General features: G+C 40.5%; 2 protein-coding genes across 4 annotated transcripts; both read right to left on the reverse strand.

Moving 5' to 3' along the window:
- Positions 1 to 562: 562 nt before the first annotated feature.
- Positions 563 to 18,187, reverse strand: ttc3 (tetratricopeptide repeat domain 3). Of its 3 annotated transcripts, none has more exons than XM_077546681.1 (44): positions 17,925 to 18,187; positions 16,594 to 16,700; positions 16,461 to 16,518; positions 15,964 to 16,123; positions 15,697 to 15,778; positions 15,228 to 15,281; positions 14,935 to 15,067; positions 14,379 to 14,464; positions 14,148 to 14,242; positions 13,986 to 14,048; positions 12,383 to 12,437; positions 11,893 to 12,070; positions 11,763 to 11,823; positions 11,541 to 11,649; positions 11,394 to 11,430; positions 10,593 to 10,729; positions 10,180 to 10,329; positions 10,020 to 10,100; positions 9,775 to 9,884; positions 9,576 to 9,702; positions 9,377 to 9,496; positions 9,214 to 9,312; positions 8,955 to 9,094; positions 8,745 to 8,878; positions 7,826 to 8,146; positions 7,371 to 7,640; positions 7,247 to 7,287; positions 7,086 to 7,142; positions 6,865 to 6,929; positions 6,626 to 6,781; positions 3,980 to 4,460; positions 3,812 to 3,880; positions 3,593 to 3,742; positions 3,370 to 3,509; positions 3,226 to 3,294; positions 3,052 to 3,148; positions 2,812 to 2,915; positions 2,646 to 2,724; positions 2,433 to 2,525; positions 2,188 to 2,360; positions 1,768 to 1,882; positions 1,575 to 1,703; positions 997 to 1,089; positions 563 to 811 (listed from the first exon to the last, which is right to left on the reverse strand). In XM_077546681.1, the coding sequence occupies exons 1-44, from the start codon at positions 18,022 to 18,024 to the stop codon at positions 704 to 706; spliced, it is 5,286 nt and encodes a 1,761-aa protein (XP_077402807.1). In that variant the 5' UTR covers positions 18,025 to 18,187; the 3' UTR covers positions 563 to 703. The 3 variants fall into 3 exon arrangements, with proteins under 3 accessions (XP_077402807.1, XP_077402808.1, XP_077402806.1); XM_077546682.1 differs by having other exon boundaries at positions 7,092 to 7,142; positions 10,593 to 10,732; XM_077546680.1 differs by having other exon boundaries at positions 10,593 to 10,732.
- Positions 18,188 to 19,380: 1,193 nt separating this feature from the next.
- LOC144036500 (uncharacterized) lies at positions 19,381 to 21,490 on the reverse strand. Its single transcript, XM_077547197.1, has 3 exons — positions 21,167 to 21,490; positions 20,637 to 20,939; positions 19,381 to 19,953 (listed from the first exon to the last, which is right to left on the reverse strand). Exons 1-3 carry the CDS (start codon positions 21,476 to 21,478, stop codon positions 19,492 to 19,494), a joined length of 1,077 nt encoding a protein of 358 aa, XP_077403323.1. The 5' UTR covers positions 21,479 to 21,490; the 3' UTR covers positions 19,381 to 19,491.
- Positions 21,491 to 21,947: the final 457 nt, after the last annotated feature.

Here is a 21,947-nt window from a genome sequence, read left to right on the forward strand (position 1 = left end):
AACAGTTGGATTAAGTCTGGGTCGATTTATACTGTTGTACTGTCACCTATATACAACCAGTCAAGGAATAAGGCAGTTGAGCAATCCAAAGTGTTGTGTTTAATTAACTTGGAATTATATTATTCAGTACACAACAAAATGCAGTTTTTGCCGACAAGCAAAATAAAGAGATTATTTTGAAAGAGCACATTGAAACCGTATGGAACTGTGGCCCAAAGCCCGAGGTGCATACTTTACTGTGGATTACTTGTAGAATTCCACCCCCCCTCTTTTTGTAGACAGACATTTTAACATATGGCCCTTCATAGGAGCACTGACGCACTTTAAAAATGAGAGGCTATTTTCGGTATTTGTATATATGCGTTTGGAGATGTGCTGTCATGCTCCAGGTGGGAAAATAATTTGAAAGTGTCGGTCCTATTTTTTTCTCGACTATTGCTCAATTCCCTATTTTCAGATTTTTTTTTCATGACATAATAAAAAATGCCAATAAAGAAGGAACTCCTATGAGGGAAAATGTTGTTTTGTGTGTGGGTTTGAAGCGTAATCACTGACAGGCAAATTGAAACTTGACTTTTATTAGTCAAAACTAAAAACGTCAAAGAGCAAATTGAAACAGGACTTTTATTAGTCATGACTAGAAAAGTCTAAATAAAAAAGTAAAAGTTTTTTTTTTTTTTTTTAATGGTGGTGAGAGATGACATCATGGGGCCTGGCGCCTTCTACCGGGCAGCGAGGGGAACTCTTTGAACATGGTGTCCATCCGGCAGGTGGGACACGTGCTCTTCTCCTTCAGCCACAAAGTGATGCACTGGATACAAACACCACAACACGTGTTCATAGTATTGATAAGGCTACATGCTAACACTAGGGGGAAAAAATGGCTGACGGGCCAATAGCATATGTGACTGAGCGAGACTACGACTTAAGACTCATCTCGCTTGATTTTATGGTTTACAATTTAGACTTGTAAATATGTGACTTAGTCCAACTCACATCCTTATGGAAGGTGTGTCTGCACTCCAAAACCAAGTGGTCGGGTAGACTCATTTCTTCCTGACAGATGATACAGGGGTCTTCCAAATTCAGCTGCAATTACATGCACAAGGGTAACATTAAAATACAGTAGCAAATTACAGCTAAGTTCATTAATTCATTCACTCACAGCCATTTTATAGCATTTTGGCTAAGTTTAAGACTGACAGAATTGTGTGTTCTGTGACAATATAAGCACCAAAACAGAGTAGACTCTTCTTTCATCAGCAAAAAAATAAAACTTGGCTTCTAGCTTTAGCCTGAGTAATCTGTTCGTAATTACAGTGGTTTACAAACCAGAATTCCACAGACAAAGCTGGGCGAGAACCTATTCCGTGCCAACTCAATGAAAAACAAAGCCATTGATTGACAATTGGATTCTGGCTAACCAACATAAACATCCATAGCAGTGAATGAACATTCAAACATATTGTACTGAAAAATTACAACAACTGTACTGACTTAAAAAAACAAACAAATTAAATACGTCGCCTTAACGGACAAACTGAGTCGTTCACACGTGAATTATTTGGTTTTACCGGATTGGAGCTGAGTGATGTTTGGTTCGCCGACTGCCAGACTGAAGGCGGGTCAATCAGAGGGGGCGTAGCCGCGCCCGCACCACCGACCGCGCCAGTCTTGGATTTGGCCCCAGATGCGATCGCCTCCTAAGAGGACAGCCATTTTGAATGTGTGAATGAATCCAAGTCGTGACACTTTGAAGTGGTCTACCTTATGCTCCAGGATCAGCTGGCTCACTCCACAGACAACATCCTGCAAGACCATGCTGCTTAAACTGCCGCCATTGGATGACCGTAGTTCCTTAAAAAACTTCATTAAGTCCGACCTTGGGGGAGGGGAACAAAATAATACTAATAATTATAATATCACACATTCACAATGGTGGCGGTAAGCTACTTAAGTAGCCACAGCTGCTCTGGGGCAAGCTAACGGAAGCGTGGCTGCCAGTGTGAGCCTACGGCCCCTCCAACCACCACCAAACATTCGCACCTTCCATCCACCAATGTGAGTATCACAAAAGATAGTCAAGTTTTTCTGGTCTGTGTGGTTTTACCAACATAAATAAGAAAAACATTCAAAATGTTACTGAAACAGCATAACAATTGAATCTGCTGTCCATTTTGTTTTTACCTCGTGTAGTCAGGGAAGATGGCTCCCAGGATTTCCATGGCCTTCTCAAATACAGTGTTTCTGGCCTGTGCGGGTCTGGCCGTGTACTGGTTCTCTGTGGCTGGCCCGGCAGCTACTATCGACTGCGGCGGGGGCGCTGGAGCGACGCTCAATGCGGCCAGATCGGAAGACAGCTGCAACGTTTTCACGAAAGACAGCGGAGTCAAGACCGTTTCAGAGCTAGCCAGCAATGCTCAATGTCTTACCACATAAACTTGAAGATCAGTCTGGTAACTACTGAGCACGTCTCTTGCACTTCGACCACTTTTGACTTGCTCCACCTGCTCCTTGTACTGCATCTAGGGAATGCAATTAAGACTTTCAGAGCTGTTTGTACAGAACAGCATCATGGGACTTAAACTTTTTTTTTTTTTAAGGGATACTGGTACTATTTCCAAAGGTTCAGTCCATTTGTGTACCTCAGCAGCAGCAATGTTCTGCTCCAGATCTTGGATCTTGGCTCTCACATTTTGTCTCATTCTTTCCAGGGTGGGAAATCTGCCAGTCAAGTGTTGATATCCACTTCAAGTTAATTCCAAGTGGAAAAGGTGCTGTCATATATAAAGGCTTTCCTCCACTCCTTACCGTTGTACAGAGTCATTCAGTTTAGCCAGCAGAGTCTTGGCGTCGGCCAGTTGAGCGTGGAGGCCGTACAGACGCTGATCCCGACTGCTCTCCAACATGGACAACTAGTGGAGCAAAGTCGGGATTAATTGTTTTGTTTTTTTGATCCTCGATTCAAAATGTTTGGACTTTTTCAAAACAATTACAGAGGAACATGCATCAACAACAAGCCTCTAAAACAAAATAGTTTTAACTGCTTACTTGGGCGCTGCGGGATCTCCTGATCGTCGCGGCGATGGAGTTTTTGTAACGCATGATCTCATCCTCCTGACTCATCTTCTCTGCTGCTGACTGATTGCTTTAAGATTGAATTAAAAAAAAATCTTATTAGCATCCCATTTAAGTGGTATCATCAGCATATTGTGCGAGACGTACCTTAGCTCCAAGAACCTATTAAACTTCTTGTCATAGCTGGCCTTGTTTGCTTTAATTTGTTTGGTGAGACTAAGTGATCAATTAAGAGCATCGTTTAGGTGAAGGCCACATTTTAGATTGCTTTGTGTGAATTTCCATACATACCTCCCTCGTTGCTCCACTAACTTTTCTGTTTCAATTTTGAGGGCCTTTAGTTCCTCCTGGTTAGCTTTCTTCTCCTTCTGATCCTTCTTGACCTCCTCCTCAAGCTTCTGCTGGAACAGGCTCAACTCTTTGTCCGTAACCTTGACACGATGTGTGTGGGAGTTGGGGACGTGAATTAAGACAAGCCAGATCTGCTGCTTGCACATTCGGTTGTAGAGCTCACTTTTATGTTGGTACTGATCTCCTGGATGTCTTTCTCCAAGGACGCCAAGGTCTCTTTGTGCTTCTGATCCGCCATCTCGCCGTCATCAGCCGTCCTGCTCATCAGCGCCTCCATTTCTTTAAAACGCTTGACCGTTTTGTTGATATCACCCTGCAGATCGATTGTTTGTTGACAAAATGAATAGTACATCTGGACAATAGGTCATATACAAGAACTGACCTGGTTGTTCTCGTGAGGCTGCAAAGGTTCAGTGTTCACCGCAATGCAGTCCTTGACTGCTTGATATGTCTGAGGGAAGATGTAAAACAAAGCACATTGTTCGTTAATGTGCTTCCATATTCAATTGAGTTCGAGTTTTCGTCCAGCACTGAAATGCTGGCATCTTACCTGTACTTCTGCATGTTTCTTCAAAATAACTTCAGGTGGCGTTACACTTAAATCGCTTGTATAAGAAAACGTTTCCCACGACTCATCCACCTCCAGGGATCTGAAGTCATTGGGCAAAAGCTTGACGTGGCCCGACTGGTTGACAGGGCCTTTGCCTATAGGTGGGAGGAGTTCATCCACACTGAAAGTTATATATGGCTCAGCATTACGACGATTGGGACTGGCAGTCCGGCTGGATGAAAATATGGGGGGCTGCAGATGGTCCAAGTTGGTGGCCTGCTGCAGGGCGACGGCATGCTTGGCCAGGCCCACTCGGCCGCCTAGGTTTATGAAGCGGAGGGATTCCAGCAGGAAGCGCTCAATGCCGCCTGCGTTTGCAATCTTGGCGTGAGCCACGGGCAGGAAGTTTTCCATCTCACCCTGCAGCAGGGGGTCATTGGCGAGAAGGGGGCCGTGTTCCTCCAGAATCTGTGCAAAGTGGCTACAAGGGAAAATAGGAGAGACAGGGACATATTAGTTGGGTTTTAATTGCCTTAATGGGGAAGGAACCCCCACATATTTGCGGTTAAGTATTGAAAAAATTATTTTTACTGAAAATTTGAAAAATGAATATTATGCAAGCAAATACAATTGCTAGGAACACTGACAAAAAAAAAAGTTTGGGAAATTGGACTTTGGTCTGAAATTTCATGATGAATTATAGAGAGAGAAAATACATAATGTATCCTTTGATGGAGGCATGGTTGAAATAGCTATTTACACATTATTTCATAAACTGAATTTCCTCATTGCGGGATGTTAAATCCTATGCCAAGGCTACGTATGCTTTATGTGCAGTTTTTAAATGCATTCCCTTCAGTTAGAGCAGGGGTGGGCAAACTCGGTCCTCGAAGGCCAGAGTCCTGCAGGTTTTGGAGGTTTCCCTCTTCCAACACAAGCTGGTTCTAATCAACAGGATCGTGATCAAGCTTATGCAGAGCTTGCTGATGAGCTGATCATATTGACCTTTTGCACGTGACGTTACCGCCCTAATGGGAACGCCCCCTCCGGGACGCTAGACGGCAAAAGAGCCACTTGCCTGTATTGTAACCATTGAATCTCGTACACTCATTCATCTAATCGATTATTTTATAAAATGGTCATATCTTGCTGTGTGGTCGGTTGTACAGACAGACAAAGGAGTAAACCAAATGTTGCTTTTTATTGCATACCTACTAATGAAGACAAAAGACGTCGATTGATAGCAGCAATCAACAGAAAGGAATGGCAGCCCACATTCACGGATTTGCAGCAATCATTTTTTGCGAGGTTAGTAAATTGTTGTAATTAGTAGATAAATGTTCATATATTTTACTAGTAAACGTACACTCTAACAAAGATTGTAACAGGGGTGTCGAATTGCGTGTTTCAAATCACATTAATGAGCCAGATAGTTAGGGTCCACTCCAACTGCACGAACACAGCTTAGTTTTAAAATGTACCTTCTTCAAAACTATTATGTGCATTTGACTGTTTAATAATGAGGGCTTTCGTCTTCGTGCTTGGAGTTTTTCCACTCTGGAGCCGGAGTCATATTCATTAAATTACTGCATAGTTTGCCACTACGAGTCATTTGTTCCATGCTAGTAAACATAGTACCATAACATCATCACAGCGTTTCAATATAGAACGGACTGTGTAAAAATAAGTCAGTTAGCATGATAAACAAGTTTTACCTTAGCATTACGAGGTATATTGTCCCCCAGTAAGAGCGTAGCATCTTGTCCCACAGACTCAGCCAGCGACAAGCTTTTGAATCAGCCCCCGGTGTAAGGAGGAGAGACTGCATTGACTACATAATGATATAAGTCGTGGGCTGTGAATTCCAGCAAGGTCGGCGTTTTGATTAACTTGGTAAAAACAGCAGGCAACAGAAGGTAAGGGCTGTTTTCAAACTGTAAATATTGCACTTTATGAGTCCCGACTAAATGTGCAACTTCGACTGACAGGCTAACTTCGGTTGAAGTAATAGCTTCCATGGCTCTATGGGCAATAATAACTTTTAATTCGTAAAATAACAGTCGCTAAGTCCCTAAGTCGCTCTGGGTCATGTCCACTTTCATTCAACAATCATTTCCTTCCGCAGTGCGTCATAGGGCAGTCACGTGATCACGTGACGTCGGTGCAAATGGTCAATAGCAGCTATGTTGGAGAAGCAGTGTTTCCCACACCATGTTAATACTTGGGCGGGCCACCCAAGTAAATTGGGCACCACCCAAGAAGAAGTTTTCAAGAAAATGTATTAAACATATTTTAAAAGAAAAAGAAAAAAAAACATGTCGCGACAGGATATACCGCATGTAACATTAGCCGTCACTCACTTCTGGATCGTGAGGCTAGAGGAGACGTAACGGGACTGAGACACACCTACCATCCCCATCGCCGGAGTCCACCCACCCAAGTAGATTTCAAATCTGTGGGAAACACTGAGAAGGGAAACATCCAAAACCTGCAGGACTCCGGCCCTCGAGGACCAGGTTTGCCCACCCCTGAGTTAGAGTATATAGCAACTGGCCATTTCTACAAGTTTCTCCGCCCACTATATCTTGATATTGTCAAAAAAACATCCTAAACATTATCATTTTGTGTTCAGAGGCTTGTACTCACTCATACAAATTTTCCACAGTGGGATCTGGATTGTTGTCAAAAATCTTTTTTAAACTCTTCATGTGTCCTGTGGTGTTATACTGTTCCTCAAACTCAGCTACCTGTTCTTGAAGGTGGCTGGGAATAAGAAAGGGCTCATTGGGGTCAAAGAAATATCTGGAGGCAAAAATGATGGGTGTTGTTAGGAAACAGATTTTGACATCCCAATGAGACACTACTACTATGGCAATGCAACTTACATTGGATCTTCTTGGTCCCACTTGTCCGCTGCTTCATATTCTAACTCGGACAGAGCTAGAGGAATCTGAGAAAATCAATTCAGAGCAACAAATTACACATTGGACTCATTCCTGTTAAAAAGATAATCATCCTGCCAATATCGTTACTCTGCAATAATGATCCGTATGCCGGAGTAGTTGGAAAATTCCTCCCAACCACACTTCTGACTAAAATTACTAACCCTTGCCTCTTTAGGTTTCTTTTTTCGTCCTCGACGCTTATCACTCGCAGGAAAACTCTGAAAGAGATATTGTCAAAAGTGTTACTTTACATAGCCAAAATATATTGTCATTAGCAATGTTGTGACTGGTGACTAAATGTACTGACTCTTGTGTTGCTTACATTTTGATGATCAGACTTCTTTAGAACAGAACAATGACCATCTGGAGAGAGAGGGAAAAAAAGGAGTTGACGGTCGCATGATGATGTCAGGACAAGAATATAAATATGAGGTGTAAATACGTACCAATCATACTAACAAAATACTCATCCAGTAAAATATTAAACGAGACGTAAATGTCCCTATGCTCCTCTAGAGTCCAGATAAAAAGTCTCATTTCGTGCGACGGGGCCTGTTTGACATATTTAGTCAAGTGGCTTGAAATAAAGTCGGAGCCAGGGGGAGAGTTCTTAGAAATGATCTCTTTCAAAGGGGCAAAGGTCAACAGCGGTGTTAGATCCAATTCATCCAGGTGGTCTGCATTGCGTTCAACGAAGGACTTAGCGGCCGTCAGATCTTCAAAACACAGAAAGGAAGTCAATTTTAAGACCAATCAGATCCAATTTAAGAATACAAAATAGAGAAAATGTATTTTTCAAAAATAGCCTTTGAATCATATTTTCAACATAATTATAGATGCTTACATGATCAACGGTCATTTTTAGAACACCTTATTAAAAAGATGTCAACCGAGTACTCACCTGCATCATTGAGTCGTCCTGCCCAGTGGCTAAGCTCCACGTTAATATCCAAAGTATTTGACAGTAGCTGGATGAAGACGCGCGCCCAAATGCGATTCTTCCTTTCGAGAAGTAGCTCCACGGCCTGATCCAGCGTCTCCACGCGCTCCTGCTCCCAGTTGAGCAGCTTGCCGGCGAGCTGGTTGCCCCGCGCCGAGTCCAGCTCTAGCCAGGGCTTCAGGCAGGCGCTCACAGCCGACACAGCGAGAGCCTTTTCCTGGCGGAGCAGCTGCATCATCTGACTGACCTGCACGAGGACTCGATCTTGATACAGCAACCATGCTGGAAACGGGAAGCAAAAGTGACGACATCCGCCATCTTGTGGCTTTTTGGGGTTGAACGTATCTAAATCCACATTACATTGCAATTGTTTTATTTTTATTTTATTGGGGTTTCACAGCTTTTTACATTTATACAGTGCTGCCTTGACTTATAACTTTAGTTCATTTTGTAACCAAAGCTTATATCTTAAATGTTGCCCCTTAAAATTAATTTTAAAAATTCTGATCCATTCCAGTGCCCCTGAAACCAGTCTTTAAAAATGGTACTATATAGATTTTTTTTTTAATAAACAAACAAACTGGTTTTATGAGGTGTGATTAAGCCGAAACACAAACATTTCTAAGTTGGAGCACTTGTAAAGCAAAAGTATCACTCTACTGAACTGTGTTGAAAACATGCAAACATTGACTAAAATGCAGTAAAATGTTACTGCATTTATAAAATGATTGAACATTTAAGTACTCTTGGTATTTTCATTCTCTTGGGCTCTGATTGGCTGTTGGTAACATCACGCAATAAATAGGGGTTGATAGTACACAGTAGTGCACTAACAAAAAAAACGCAAGCTTTGAACTGAATGTAGGATGTGTTATCATACCGTTCTGTTGAGTTTGCGCTGCATCGTTAGCTTTGGCTCGTGGAATTTCATCACTGACGGTGGCCTTATTTTCCAAGGTCTTCTGAATATTATTCTCTTTTTTAAAATGGTTCTTCTCCTTTAATTTCTTCACACTGGTTTGAAAATAAAAGTTTTTCTTTAAATTTTCATTAAACATCACAAGGAATTTAATGACAATTGAATTCTTACCATGGAGGCTTCTGGTTCACTTTCGGTTTCCTTGGACTCTCAGCCCTCCGGTTGGTGACCAACACATTTTTTATCAGGCCCACTGCGTCAATAATTTTAACAGAATCGATTATGCCGGAACAGTCGGGCGTCAGACATGGCTACATACCACGCGGGACCAAAAAAAAAAAAAAAGAAGATGAAAAAAAGAAAAGGTTGTGTTGAGGCAAAATGTCCTCAGGAGGCAAAGGAAGCGCAGCGTGTCGTTATGGGATGTTACCTTCTCGGGCTTCTCAAAGGACGACGGCTTGAATGCTTTCCAGCAGGGATTGTGGTATTCAATGAGGCACTTTTGACTACACTTGAACTCAATATAGCCCTGTGGGTGAAGTATCAGCACTTGTTTACACTCCCAAACAATGTTTTTTCATTTTTAAACTTACTTTAAAGTCTGGGTCAGTGATGTATATATTCTTGGAAGGGCCGAGGCAGTCCACATATCGACAGATGCCATTGGGCAGAGGAGGGAATTTGCATGTATATATGGAATCCTCCAGAAGTTTCTAAAGCGACAACATACAACGTTGAAGTGACAGAATCCATCCAAAATGCTTGCAGACTGAGCCTTCAGTGTAACCTTACTTTAAAATGGTCCATCTCAGTCTCTTTCACTATTTCTTTCGTTAGTGGCCAGGTGAGTTTACCCGGTGTTATCTGGTTCTTCACCATCTGCATGGAATCTTGAAAATGTTCTAACGCGACTGCAAAACTGACAAGAGAATCAACTTTAGTTTAAATACTCAAAAATAATGTAAATCTGTTCCACCAACAGCGACTGTACTTATTCTCTTTGAGGTAAATTCTTCCATAGGCGTAGTAAACCAAACACTGGAAAACTCTCTCCTCATATGATTTGATCTCCTCCAGGAGTTTTCGTGCTTCTGCGAGCTCCTGTTGAAAAAAAAAAGGGGGGGGGATACATATTGAGGCAACATAGAGAAGACATGCTTTGGCAAAAGAACTCTACAACTATAATCTAGGGATGCAATTGTGAAATATTTTAATAAAAGTGTGCTGGTAAGTTACCTGAGGCTTGCCAATTTCCACCAGGCTGGACACATAGCCGTAAAGCAACAGCTGCATATCCAGTGCAGAGAATCCAATTTCCTAAAAAAATAATAAAAATAAAAAGTAAATAAAATAAAATACAATAAAATAATAAATGTCTGTAGCGGTGGATTCGTGCCTTGCGTTCATCCTTTGTTAAAGAGCCCAGCATACCCAGCGCATCTCTGAAGGAATTGTCGGCGTTGTAATAGTACTGGCTCTTCAGGGCAGCATGACCGTTCCCTATCATATGACTCAACGAGTCTCTGTACATTTTGCCAATGTGGTGCTAAAGTGTGAAAAGTATTACAATTAACACAAATGAAAAAAATAGACTGGAACTAAAACATTTTTGAAAACAAAACGCCATAAAAAAAGTGTTTTTAATAAACGGTAACTGAAGCAATATTTTACGTTTAATAGACTAAAATTAAAGTGAACACACAAAACATGTCAAGCATAAAATAAATGACCGCAATATAGCGGGGAGTAATTAACTGACCTGTAAAAACTTGATTCCAAGTCACTTTAGAGGACGACAAACATTCTTACCGGCTGTTCGGGTTGATCCTTACTGGCCGTGGATTTCTTCTTTGGTGTTTTGGGCGGCTCTTTTGAGACGGCTGTCTTGTTATCAACTGCTGTAGACACCTTAGACGGGTCTTTAGTGGAAGCCGTCTTGTCATTAACTGCTGCAGAGACAACATTAGTCCATCAGAGGTGGGCAATATCGCGACTTATCTCAACTTGAATAGAATGAAAAACAAAATAAGTATTACAGGAATTATACAACTAGCTAATGAAACCCAGTCAAGAAGATGCTACAAATAGCGCTGGGCGTAGTCAGTGTTGACAACTTAGTCATATAGTCGCATTGTTCAGTGACTTCTCTGACCTCATTTTCGTCAAAGATCTGGAGGTGCGACAACAGACATATGCTAGTGCAGACAGAGTCATATTACAGTTTAATGACTCATTTGATGGTGTTAAATCATTCAACAAATGGGCTCATAAATGTTATATTAGGAATCGTGTTTAAATACACATTTTATGTTTAAGTAAATGAATAGCCATTCTATTGTTTCTGTGGAAGTTGATGCAAGTTCAACAGTCAGGAGAAAAATATACAAGGGAAAAAATAAGAGCAAAATATGCTTTGAAAGATGTCAGCCATTTGGTTTATCGATAAGCAATGAAGGAAAAATTATTATAACTTGAAATCAGTTTATTTATTTATTGGTGTATTTAAATCAGATTTTATTTAAGACCATATTTCCCCAACCCTAGACACAGACAAAATAAGTTAGGCAACTAATTAGTCTGAATTCTATCTAAATTTAAACTGAAACATACCTGTTTGGTTCTGCTTGTTCATTGTCCCTCCGGCCGCCTGGAAGAACAGGAACATTTTACTGGTAAGTTTCACTTGAAACTACAACACTAGCGCATTGAATGGGTGTGTCTTGATCAGATCTCTTGTGCATCATGTGGTTTACATACCTTGCACGCTCCTTTGCGCTTATTATTTTTATTACTGCCATTGCAGTCTCCTTTTCCTGACCACTGCTGTGTCTCAACAACAGTCGACTTATTAGTAGCCTCTGGTTTACTGGGAGGGGATAAGGGTTGGTTTAAGACACTCTCCATTGTCACCTGCTTTGATAACTTTGCACAGGTTATATAAAAAATAAAATAAAATAAAAAGATCTATACTGCGCTTACGTGGAATGTTGCGTTTTCTCCTGTGTTTTCGCTGCACTCAGTTTTTTCTTTGAGGGTTCCGCTGAAAAGTCAAGATAAAGTATGAGTTTGGGAAGCAGTGCTCGCAATTCACCCTGTAGGTCAAGTGCACCTTTGTTGCCGTTGGCCCTGCATTTTCGGACGTCGCTCGTAAACTTCTGAAACTGCTGCTCCAGGTCTTTGAGTCCCTCGCGGTCGTGCTTGCAGAGACTCTGCGCCGAAACGTTGGCACTAAAGGCCCAGTCGACCTCACCCAAGAGGAACAAAGCCTCACAGTAGCGGTAGTGGCCCTGGAAATTAAACCGTGAAGCTTGTTAGTAGCAAAAAACAACTACAAAAAAAATGCTTACAATATGATATACCATACCACACCACTTTACTTATACAGCACATTTAAAAGACAGCAAAAGTTAACACTAAAGTGAGGCCAACAACTAAAAAGCATTATAAAAACATTAAAACAAAAAAAAAAGACATGATTTAAAAACCTGCAGAGTATGTCTGGTATCGTTTAGATTTACTGTAGGACTAGGATATGAAAACAACTGTTGCATAAACCCATACATGAAACACATTTCACAACTAGTGGATAACAAAAGTACCTTGGTCCAGTGCGGTTCTATCAGAGTGGCCCGTTTTGCATCCACAGCAGCTTCTCTAAATATGTATATGTATTAAAAAAAAGAAAGAAAGAAAAAAAGACAATAAACAATTGTTAACAAAAAGTCCATCCAACATCGGAACCACTCATCCTCACGAGGTTAGCGGCCTTTAATATTGTGCAGTCAGTCAGGTTAAGTAAGGCTTCTTCATATGTGCGTAAACAGCAGCCAAGAAACAAAGCGACACCAATGGAGACCACACACTGACCACTAGAAGAAATTGACCTTTGTTTAATTGTACTGTATTACAAAATTGATGGTGATACACATGGTATGTGTGGCCACTAAATCAAGGTTGTTCAATTGGGTTCCCCCTAGCCATGATGCAATGTGGTCAGTGTCACCTGCGCACACATGAGAGTATAAAGAGGCCTTTAAAAAAATTGTAATACTTCAGGGGGGAACACTCAAAAGTTCTCACTTCCTACTAACAACACCTGCGTACTTACGGTTTGGCACATGCAGATTTGCATTTCCACCCCAATATTTTTGGCCTTTTATCTGACTTTTTTGCCCGTATCCGTTTTCCATGGAAAACATTTATTGAATGGTTAATTTAGCCTGTTTTGGGGAAAAATTCAGTTTTTGTTAAATAAATCAATTCTCCTCCCCTATCCACGCAAAAGCATTTTATTGGGCAACCCCCTGCAACTAGTGAGGGTTAACTATGTTCCATTTGGCTATGACTACATTTACAAATTACATACAGTCAATATTCGGGTTACGGTCAGAATTCCGGTTTAGGAAACAATCAAGGTAACATATGTTTACATGCGCGGTGGACAGAGTTACTCTCATTTACATGGTTACATGTGCTGGATTGGAATATCCCGTTCAGACCAGGATGCGCGGACAAAGTAATAACCGCATTTCCGCTTTTAACTTAAAATACATCATATTTATGTCACTCACCACGCTAAATGAAGTAGTACGTTTCCTCCTTGCTCCAGAACTGTGGTTCTTTGTTGTGAGTGTCATGTTTGTTGACACCGGCTTGAGTATTTCCGGTGGGTTATAAGCCAGAAGCATGGACTTATATACTTGTATTTACTGTATGTGTATATAGGCACAAACTGTGGCGTTTTCGCCATAGACACAAAATAACGTGAAAACGCAGCATTGAGATCAATGTATTCAAGGGAGGCTGCTTTAGCGAGTGGGATAGAGCTGCACAAACAAGTAGTTACTACACAGATTTCTTGCGAATCAAATAAGAGAAGAAAAAAAGACGAAGAAGAAAATAGCGAGCATGCGCACAGCGAAAACAATGTGCCGTTCAATCGAGGTATTCAGATTGCGTTTATATAAGCAAGTATTAACCCAGGAGTTTTATTCGAGTTTTTAAAAACCAAAATAAGAGCATAGTCTGTGTCTCCATGTGGTACGTTTAAATAATTTGTGGACCATTTGCAGATAGTAGGCGTCAAGTTGTCAACATCTGCGATCTGCGTTTGAGAGAGACCCCCCCAAAAAAGTAAAAAATAAAACGTCTGCACTTCCAACCCAGTCTTTAGAGAAAAAAATGATTGCCACTTGTACTTACAGGTATTTCTGACAGCGGGTATGACAAAGCGCCCGGTTGCTAAACGCAATGTGGTTTTCAGGGCTGGGAAAGGCAGGTGGAGGAGAGGAAGAAATTAATTGTCGTATTGTATTTATTTATACAGTAGTTAGGCAGCCTTGTGTGGGTGGGGGAGAAACATACTTAATTTTGATGGCTCTGGAATATTCATACTCTGCTTTTTCGTACTTCTCCTCCTGAAATAGCTCATTCCCTAACTTCTTGTGGTAGTTACTGGTCTGGATGAGAAACACATAAAACATCCAGTGAGCAAGCATTTAAAAATAAACAGATTTTAATTGAACACTATAAATGTTGAGAAAACAGTGAAACTGAAGAGCAGACTACTAATGAATCAAATTAAGGTGCTTTTACCACTAAGACGCCCTGACTGGGCTTTGATTTCATCCCCTCCATCATCCTGCCCACGTTCATACCCATGTGAGAGATGTAACGCAAGTCTGAAAAGAGACAAAGTTAGTGCAATAGAGACAAGTTGGGAGGCCGCCGTTGTGTCATTCAGAGAGGCCTCCGCCAAGACTTCGATAAGCAGTTATGCTATACTACTGGAAATGCGGCATCAACAGCATTGAATGCAGGATTGCAGGAGCCAGGATGACTGCTCCTCCATTATTTTGACTTGCCGGCAGCAGGCAAAAATCAGCAAATGTGAGCATGCAGTGCAGTTACTTGCTGCATTAACAAACACCTAGCTCTGCCGGCCAGTGAGATGACAGTGACGTCACGGCCCCCGTCGGCCTGCGTTTTAGAACCACAGAAAAAGTGTCAATGAAGAGCGACAGCTCTGCGCCCCCAGCAAGGCCGTTTCGGTGTGAAACCGGTACATTGAAAAAACGATATCAATATAGAGGGACAGAAATTTTGGCAGGCAGACGGCCGGATAGCAGAGCATTTAGCAAAGCCGGCTTACACTCTCTAAAGATGAAGGACAAAGCTGCGTAGCGAGTGCGCTTGTGGCCCAGCTCCTTGATACGAGGGCGGATATCAGGCTCTCCCGCTTGCTCCAGTAACTGCAAAGCGTCCTCTAGCGCCCCTGGTGAATTCTAAGTCCACACACAAGCAAAAACACACACAATCACGTTCAGAGATGCTTGATGCAACAGCGAAGCCCTCAGAAATAGAATGGTGAACCAATTAGTTTGAATTCCATCTAGTCCGCAGGGTCCGCAGTATTATCTAGTAGTACATTCACATCAGACTTGCCTCACGGAAACTCGTAGAAAGTAAGATGATGTGAGAAGAGTGTTCTTTGGCCATCTGAAAGACAAGACAGGAGGACAAAAATCCCAGCTTGAAACCACTTGATGTGGGATTCTTATCTTTTGTGAGGGCCAAGGAGACAACCTTTGCCCGCTATCTGAACAGTGCAACACAATCAGTCCAGAGTTCCGGAATGTGAACTTGACATCAGAGAAAGGGTTATAACTGAGGCCCGACTGATATGGATTTTTTTCAGGCCCATGCCAATTCTGATATGTGGCAAAATAAAAATTCCAATAACTGAATAATGGTCCAATAACAAAAAAAAAGGCCCTTAAAGGTTACACCAAAGATATTAATAACAGGTAGAACATTTGACTTTTATTTATTCAAGTTGACAAGCCTTAGTAGTTAGTTGATGCATCTAGGGGAGTTTAGGCCACCATTTCAAGCATCAGATGATTGGACTTACAGATCCGACCTCCAGAGCTCTGAGAATTGCCTGCAGGGTTTCGATCTTGGACAGCATCTTCAGATTCACAATGTTAGGGTCACTTCACGAGAGACAAACACAAAACAAAAAAATCAGGACTGTGTACTTATGTGTTATGTTCTTTTTTTGTTATAGCTGTTTGTGATTCTGGTGTTACACATTTAATGTGGGTCATCCCCACAAAGACGACACAGATGCTCACGTCAAGGGGTTCCCATGAAGAAAGTTTGACATAAACTGACTTACTGTGTATTGAGCAGACCAACTCGCATAGCCCAGTGGTAGGTTTCGTTCATGGCATCAATGTTCAGCAGGAGGGGCATCCAATAGGTGTAGAGTCTCATCAAATGCCCCGCTTCTTTTTTGACATCCACTGAGATGGTGTTCCAGGTATCAGACACGTAGACTAGTAAGCAGACACACGTAATACACGCAAGGGTACAGTGAGTCCCGATTGATGTTTTGCTTTGGTGGTGTGAGCGACTTTCAAGTATGTCACTAGTACAGTAGATGGCGGCTGAGAACGCCACAGGGTCTGCCCATAAACACAGCAAATCAATGTTTACTGCACTAATTCATAAAGGTGACACATTTTACAATTGCAACCTTTTTTAAACTCAATGTTTAAGCTTTTCTGACACAAATCCTGTAATCATACAAATATAAGGAAGATTCTGTGTTCAGCAAAAAAAAATCTACTTTCAGAATCCAAAGCTGTGGTAATTTTTCTTCTCCAGATTTACCTTTAGTGAAGGAGACGGGAGGATGACCGGGAGGATGACCAGGATGCCTCGCCTGAGACTTAAAAGAATTGAAGAAACAATAAAAGGCATGACGCGACAAACAAATATGTTCAACTGATGCCAGCCAACGCACTGTTTCAAACGTTGAAAAGATGCCATCCTCTTCGCCATCATTGTTGCAGCCCAAGTGCTTGCAATCAGTCTCAGTCTCACACATCGTCTCCATATCCGAATCTGTATCTGTATCGAGAATATGTGGCAAGTTAAACTCATTTTGCATGGGGAAACAAAAAACAAGAAAAACAGGGCAATTGAACAATCAAAGCGTTACGCTGTATACAGAATCAAAGGGGAACAAAATGTGCAGCAAAATAACAGTTGCCGGTCACGGCAAAAATAAGCACTGTGTTAACTTTCAGTACAGTATATTCATTACATTTAATCTTTCTGAAATGCAGAGTAGTTTTTGAACTGTCTATTTATTTATTACTGTTCATGCACTTCTTCTTGTAATTGTAACGTGTGACAACCAGGGTTATTAAAGTTTTGGAATTTTTCATTTTAGTTAGTTTTTATTTCGTTTTAAGTTTTATTTTTTAAATGTAGTTAGTTTTAATTAGTTTTCAGGGTGCTTCTGTGAGTTTTTATTCGTTTTAGTAATTTCATAAATGCTTAATTTTAGTTAGATTCAGCATTAGTTTTTTTCAAAGCGTGTATTACTTGTGCGCAGTACAGTATTTAAAAAGCACCATGGGACGTCATCTGAAGGTGCTTTTCTATTGGCTGCTGCTAGATGACGTCATTTTTGTGTGAAACACTTTCAAATGTCCTTATCCGGTTAATATAAAAATAAATCATCCCCAAAGGCTCATACATTAAATTCATTACCAAAGACTAAAACGAAGGACATTCTTACTATAAATGTAGTTAGTTTTGTAAACATAAAATGTAGTTTCAAGTAGTTTTCGTTTTTAAAAAGCATTTTCGTTTTTATTTTATTTCGTTAACGAAATTGTTTTTTCAATTTCTTTTTTTTTTTTTTTTTTTTACTAACGAAAAACGTTAGTTTTAGTTAACTAAAATAACCTTGGTGAATACAAAAAAAGTTGAATGGAATCTATTCAGAAACGGAGGCCAGAGAAGATAAAAGACCTAGCGTCTCTCGATTTTGGGTGAATCGAAACTGGAAGATTGCCCCTATATTGTAATTCCCGTGACGATATAAGATGCAAGCGACCACATAATCTGCTTGTATACATTGTGTGGGGAAAAATAGGAAATGTACGGTTGTAGTTGGCCAGAAGCTAGTTTTGGCATTTAGCACACAAGCTAAGCTAAAACAAACAGTCTATACATGTTGTCGACGGCTATTGCTTCATTGAAAACGTTGAAAACACAAAATAAACACGCCAAAAGCCGAAAAACACGCTACCACGCTCTATGTTGTTCTCGTGTTTTTCTTACCACTTTGGTCGTCGACGTCGACAATGAAGTGGTGCCCAAACGAAGAACCATACATAACAAATGGTCGATGTCCGTCGCGGCTTCCGGGTGGGAGAACCATTCTCCACGGAAAAAAAGACAAACGGAACCCGCTTTGAAAAGTTTTACCTGTAAAAAACAACTGTACGCCTGTCCCTCCTTCTGGCTGAGTAAAATTGGCTACACTTTGTGCCAAACTAACGCCCACCAGTCGCACACAACGTGCTGGGGTTCAATTTCAAACTGGGCGTGACGTAGTAGATAACAGAAAGGGAGGAGCGGTTCCTTTGCCTCTAACCAAGTGAATGCCATTATAAAAAATAAAAATAACGTTTATAAAATAATAATATATATATAGAATAATGGTTTAATTTAAAAAAATGAAATAATAAATAAAATGTCCTGTTGCCACCTATCGGAAATCGTTCTTATTACGCAGCAGCACTGATGGCAAAATGAAGCTTCATGAAGCACTTGTGATTTTTTTTAAGTCCCCTAGATGGTGCTCTTGGTTTAAATATAATGGCTAGTGCAATGGAAATGTATTAAATTTCCACTGCCTCTTCCAACCAAGAGCACCATCTAGGGGACTTAAAAAAAATCACAAGTGCTTCATGAAGCTTCATTTTGCCATCTCTATGCAGCAGTTCCAAAATGTAATCTCACAAAATGCCAATAAAACTAAAAACAAATGAAATTCTAAAAAACTATTTTAAAATATATTTGACATTTATTTTGAACTGCTGTTACCCTTTACATATTGACACACACAGATGTGGTGATCACAGGTTAAATGCTACACATTACATATAAACACCAATAAATGTGATTCACTGCATTGTAACCACTGTGGTACAAATCAATTAATCACATTGAACAGAAGACAATTTTAAATTATGTGTATGCGATGAAAAGAACAATCTCAACAAGGAGAACATAAATCCAATCATGTGTGTTCACCAGAAACGAGGATTTATTCCTAAAAAGTATATTTAATATTATGGTAAGCCACTGTAACATTACGCACAGTTTGAACATCTACATTGCGCTTAATTATGTAGGCATAAAATATGATTTAAATAAGTATTGGAATAAAAATGCATAGCACATAAACCTAAAAGCAAAACACCTGACCTGAAGTTTAAGTAGTGATTCTTTTGCATATCACTAGAGGGGGCCCAATTGCTACAAGTTGTTACATATAAAAGTGTCTTATTTTGTACACAATTTTTATTCTATTTAATATTTGTCATTTTTTGTCATTTTTTAAATTTAACACTCCGCTGTGTACTGTTGTAAAACCTGAATTCACATTCAGTAGATCATACCGTTGCTTATCTTACCCTATTTTATTTTATAACCCTACATACAGGGCCTTATATAAAAGGAAATCCTGGGGGTGCCAGTGTTAAAAACTAAATGTATAATGGACAAAACAAAAAACTAACTTTTTTTTTTATTCAGCTCTAGTCTGTGGCCAATTTTCAAATGATATACTGTATGTATTAAAACACACACACGAGGGATGCTTCTACTGTTGCATAGCCGTCTAGTCTGTATTGAGCTGAAAAGCATCCTCCTGGGTGAGCAGTCGCTGAAAGACTTTTTTGGAGTAGAGGAAAAAGTTTCTGCTGTGTTCCAGGTCTTGCGCGTTTATGATGCGCGTCACCAAAGCTTGTTGTATGGCCGGAGACTGGCAGGGGTGATGCAACACATTGTGACTGACGTTTCTGCCCGGCTCGATGACCAGCATGCCCTCTTTGGAAGCCACTGTGTCTGTTTTACAAGCTCCCCCGTGGCTCGTCTCGTTGAATACTTCTGCTTGGCTGATGTTAAATGACAACTCACTGGAGCAGGTCCCGTTACTGCGATGCTGCGGTGCTGATGCTGCCGTCTCCCGAATGTTCCTATGGAGGTAGACGGTGTAACCCTGCACCAGACGGTTGAATGCCGTCTTGTAGGACAAACGAAGAGACTCCACCGACCCAAATGGCACAGAATGAAGACGAACCTGGTCCAACAAAAAGCAAAGGTGCAATATGAGACTCCCAGTCATGTTGGCCAGTAAAATAACAATAATTAAAAATAAAGAAATTATCATTTAAAAAATGTGTGGGACACTGTAAGTCAATAAAACAAATAAAATAAAAATTAAAGCAATAAATAATGTACAAATAAATATGTACTACTACTACTACTACTACTACTACTATTAACAATAATGATAACGATGAGGATAACAATATTGGGGGCTAATAAAATAAATAAAAAAAGACAATTGAAAAATAATTAAAATAAAGTAAATGTAAGAAAAAATAAATAAAATTCATATGAAAAAAGTTTAAATAACATAAATTAATAGCTAATAATGTATTTTTAAACGTAACAAATATCAACAGTAAATTAGTAATTAGGCTAATAAGCCAATTAAAAAAAGTTTTAAAAATACATACAACATAAAAATAAAACAAACATAAGAAATAACATTTATAGAAAAATAATGAATACATAAAATAATCAATAATCAAGTAAAAACAAAAGCTATAATACAGACAAATTTGAATTTAATATTTCTGAACAAATAATTAACAGAAAAACCTTAAAATGATAAAACAAATAAAAGCTCAAATACAGTAAATTATTATTTACAAGCCTAAAAACAAAAATACAAAAAACAAACAAGTGTTTACTGACCTGGTGTATCCTCATATGGAGATGAAGTGCTGCTCCGGTCAACCAGTGCTGCATGGACACAGAACTCATCCTCTTCTTCTTGGTCATCCTCTGGTAATGGTCCAGCATTTCCAGTTTGAGCCAGTTGTCGTAGACCTCCGTGGTCTCGGCCATCATGTCCTGGTCGTTGGCGAGACCCGGGATCAAGCGCAGGTAGTTTTGCGCAATACCACCGATTCTTGAAGAGATTGCAATACCGAAAATCTTTTTGGCTGGACTTGTCAGAAGCGATTGGCCGGCCTCTGTGGAACTGTTGCTTCTGACCTAATGGACAAATAAAAATACAGAATATAATTGATTTCTTATGAAATGTCATAACTTTAACTCTTACAGTGAAGTAAGTCAACAGAATTCAGAATCTCTATTTTTCGTATGCTTGTGTCGTTCTGAAAAAATATTGTGAAGTTATGAGTCAATGTTATGAAAAAATTGTGATGTTACAAGAGAACTCCAGGTTTTTATAGATACGAACAGCAAATAACGCTACCGACCTGATGGGCAATGTGGTCCAACATCAAGGACAAAGCCAGTGCCACGACACCAACCCCACCGTGCGTGACCCTGCCGCCCCCCAGCTCGCGGTTGAGGCGGAGGCCCAACACAGCCTGCTGTGCCTCGTTCAGGCTCCTCTGCAGCGAGGTGTACTGGTGCTGGAGCGCGGCCGACGAGTCCAGTGACAGGAAGGTGGTGAGGACCGGGTCCAGGGAGATGTTCGGGACCATGTTGGTGTCGCGGGCCGCCACGAAGAGTTCCTGGACGGTGGCCTGTGAGGGAAGGCATAGACTGGAGCCCAGCAGGATCATGACTGGAGCTGATCGTGTATGTGTGTGTTTAGTCCACAGTACTGTATTTCTGACCTTGTGTGTGTTTACTTACAGTCAGAGTGACGTAAACTCAACCAGCCACATCACACAAGCCCAGAGGCAAACAGTGCTGGGAAGTCCCCAAGCACTACTGCTTTTCCCCTAGCTCTTTCGCCTTCCCTTCGTGATGTGCATGTACTCGTGGCCAACAACGAGGGTAGGCAAAGCAAGCTATTAAAAGTGAGTCCTTTTGAAAACTCTGGAGACATAACACTTTTGAAACCAATTCAGACAGCTAGACTGCTACGAATTTTTTTTCAAATGTAACTATGACAAAAGTTATTTTCCTTGAAAAAAATAAGTGTTGTTGTTTCTTAAAAACTTGCAAGATCTTTGGTTTAAAATCCTCAACAAATTAAAAACTTTTATAGCCCTGTGTTTCAAATCAGAACTGCGCATGCGTAGATGG

This window comes from Vanacampus margaritifer, chromosome 16 (genome assembly GCF_051991255.1).
Source record: "Vanacampus margaritifer isolate UIUO_Vmar chromosome 16, RoL_Vmar_1.0, whole genome shotgun sequence".
Classification (NCBI taxonomy): domain Eukaryota; kingdom Metazoa; phylum Chordata; class Actinopteri; order Syngnathiformes; family Syngnathidae; genus Vanacampus; species Vanacampus margaritifer.

What these genes read in the sequence shown, in the direction of transcription:
- ttc3 (XM_077546680.1), bottom strand. Translation starts at nt 18,024, where the DNA reads ATGGTTCTCCCACCCGGAAGCCGCGACGGACATCGACCATTTGTTATG. An exon ending in GTCCTTCATCTTTAGAGAGT is followed by an intron (nt 14,465 to 14,934) that starts GTAAGCCGGCTT and finishes GTCTCTTTTCAG; the next exon opens with ACTTGCGTTACATCTCTCAC. An exon ending in CTGATCTTCAAGTTTATGTG is followed by an intron (nt 2,361 to 2,432) that starts GTAAGACATTGA and finishes AAAACGTTGCAG; the next exon opens with CTGTCTTCCGATCTGGCCGC.
- LOC144036500 (XM_077547197.1), bottom strand. Translation starts at nt 21,478, where the DNA reads ATGATCCTGCTGGGCTCCAGTCTATGCCTTCCCTCACAGGCCACCGTC. An exon ending in TGGACCACATTGCCCATCAG is followed by an intron (nt 20,940 to 21,166) that starts GTCGGTAGCGTT and finishes TTTGTCCATTAG; the next exon opens with GTCAGAAGCAACAGTTCCAC. An exon ending in TCCATATGAGGATACACCAG is followed by an intron (nt 19,954 to 20,636) that starts GTCAGTAAACAC and finishes TTGTTGGACCAG; the next exon opens with GTTCGTCTTCATTCTGTGCC.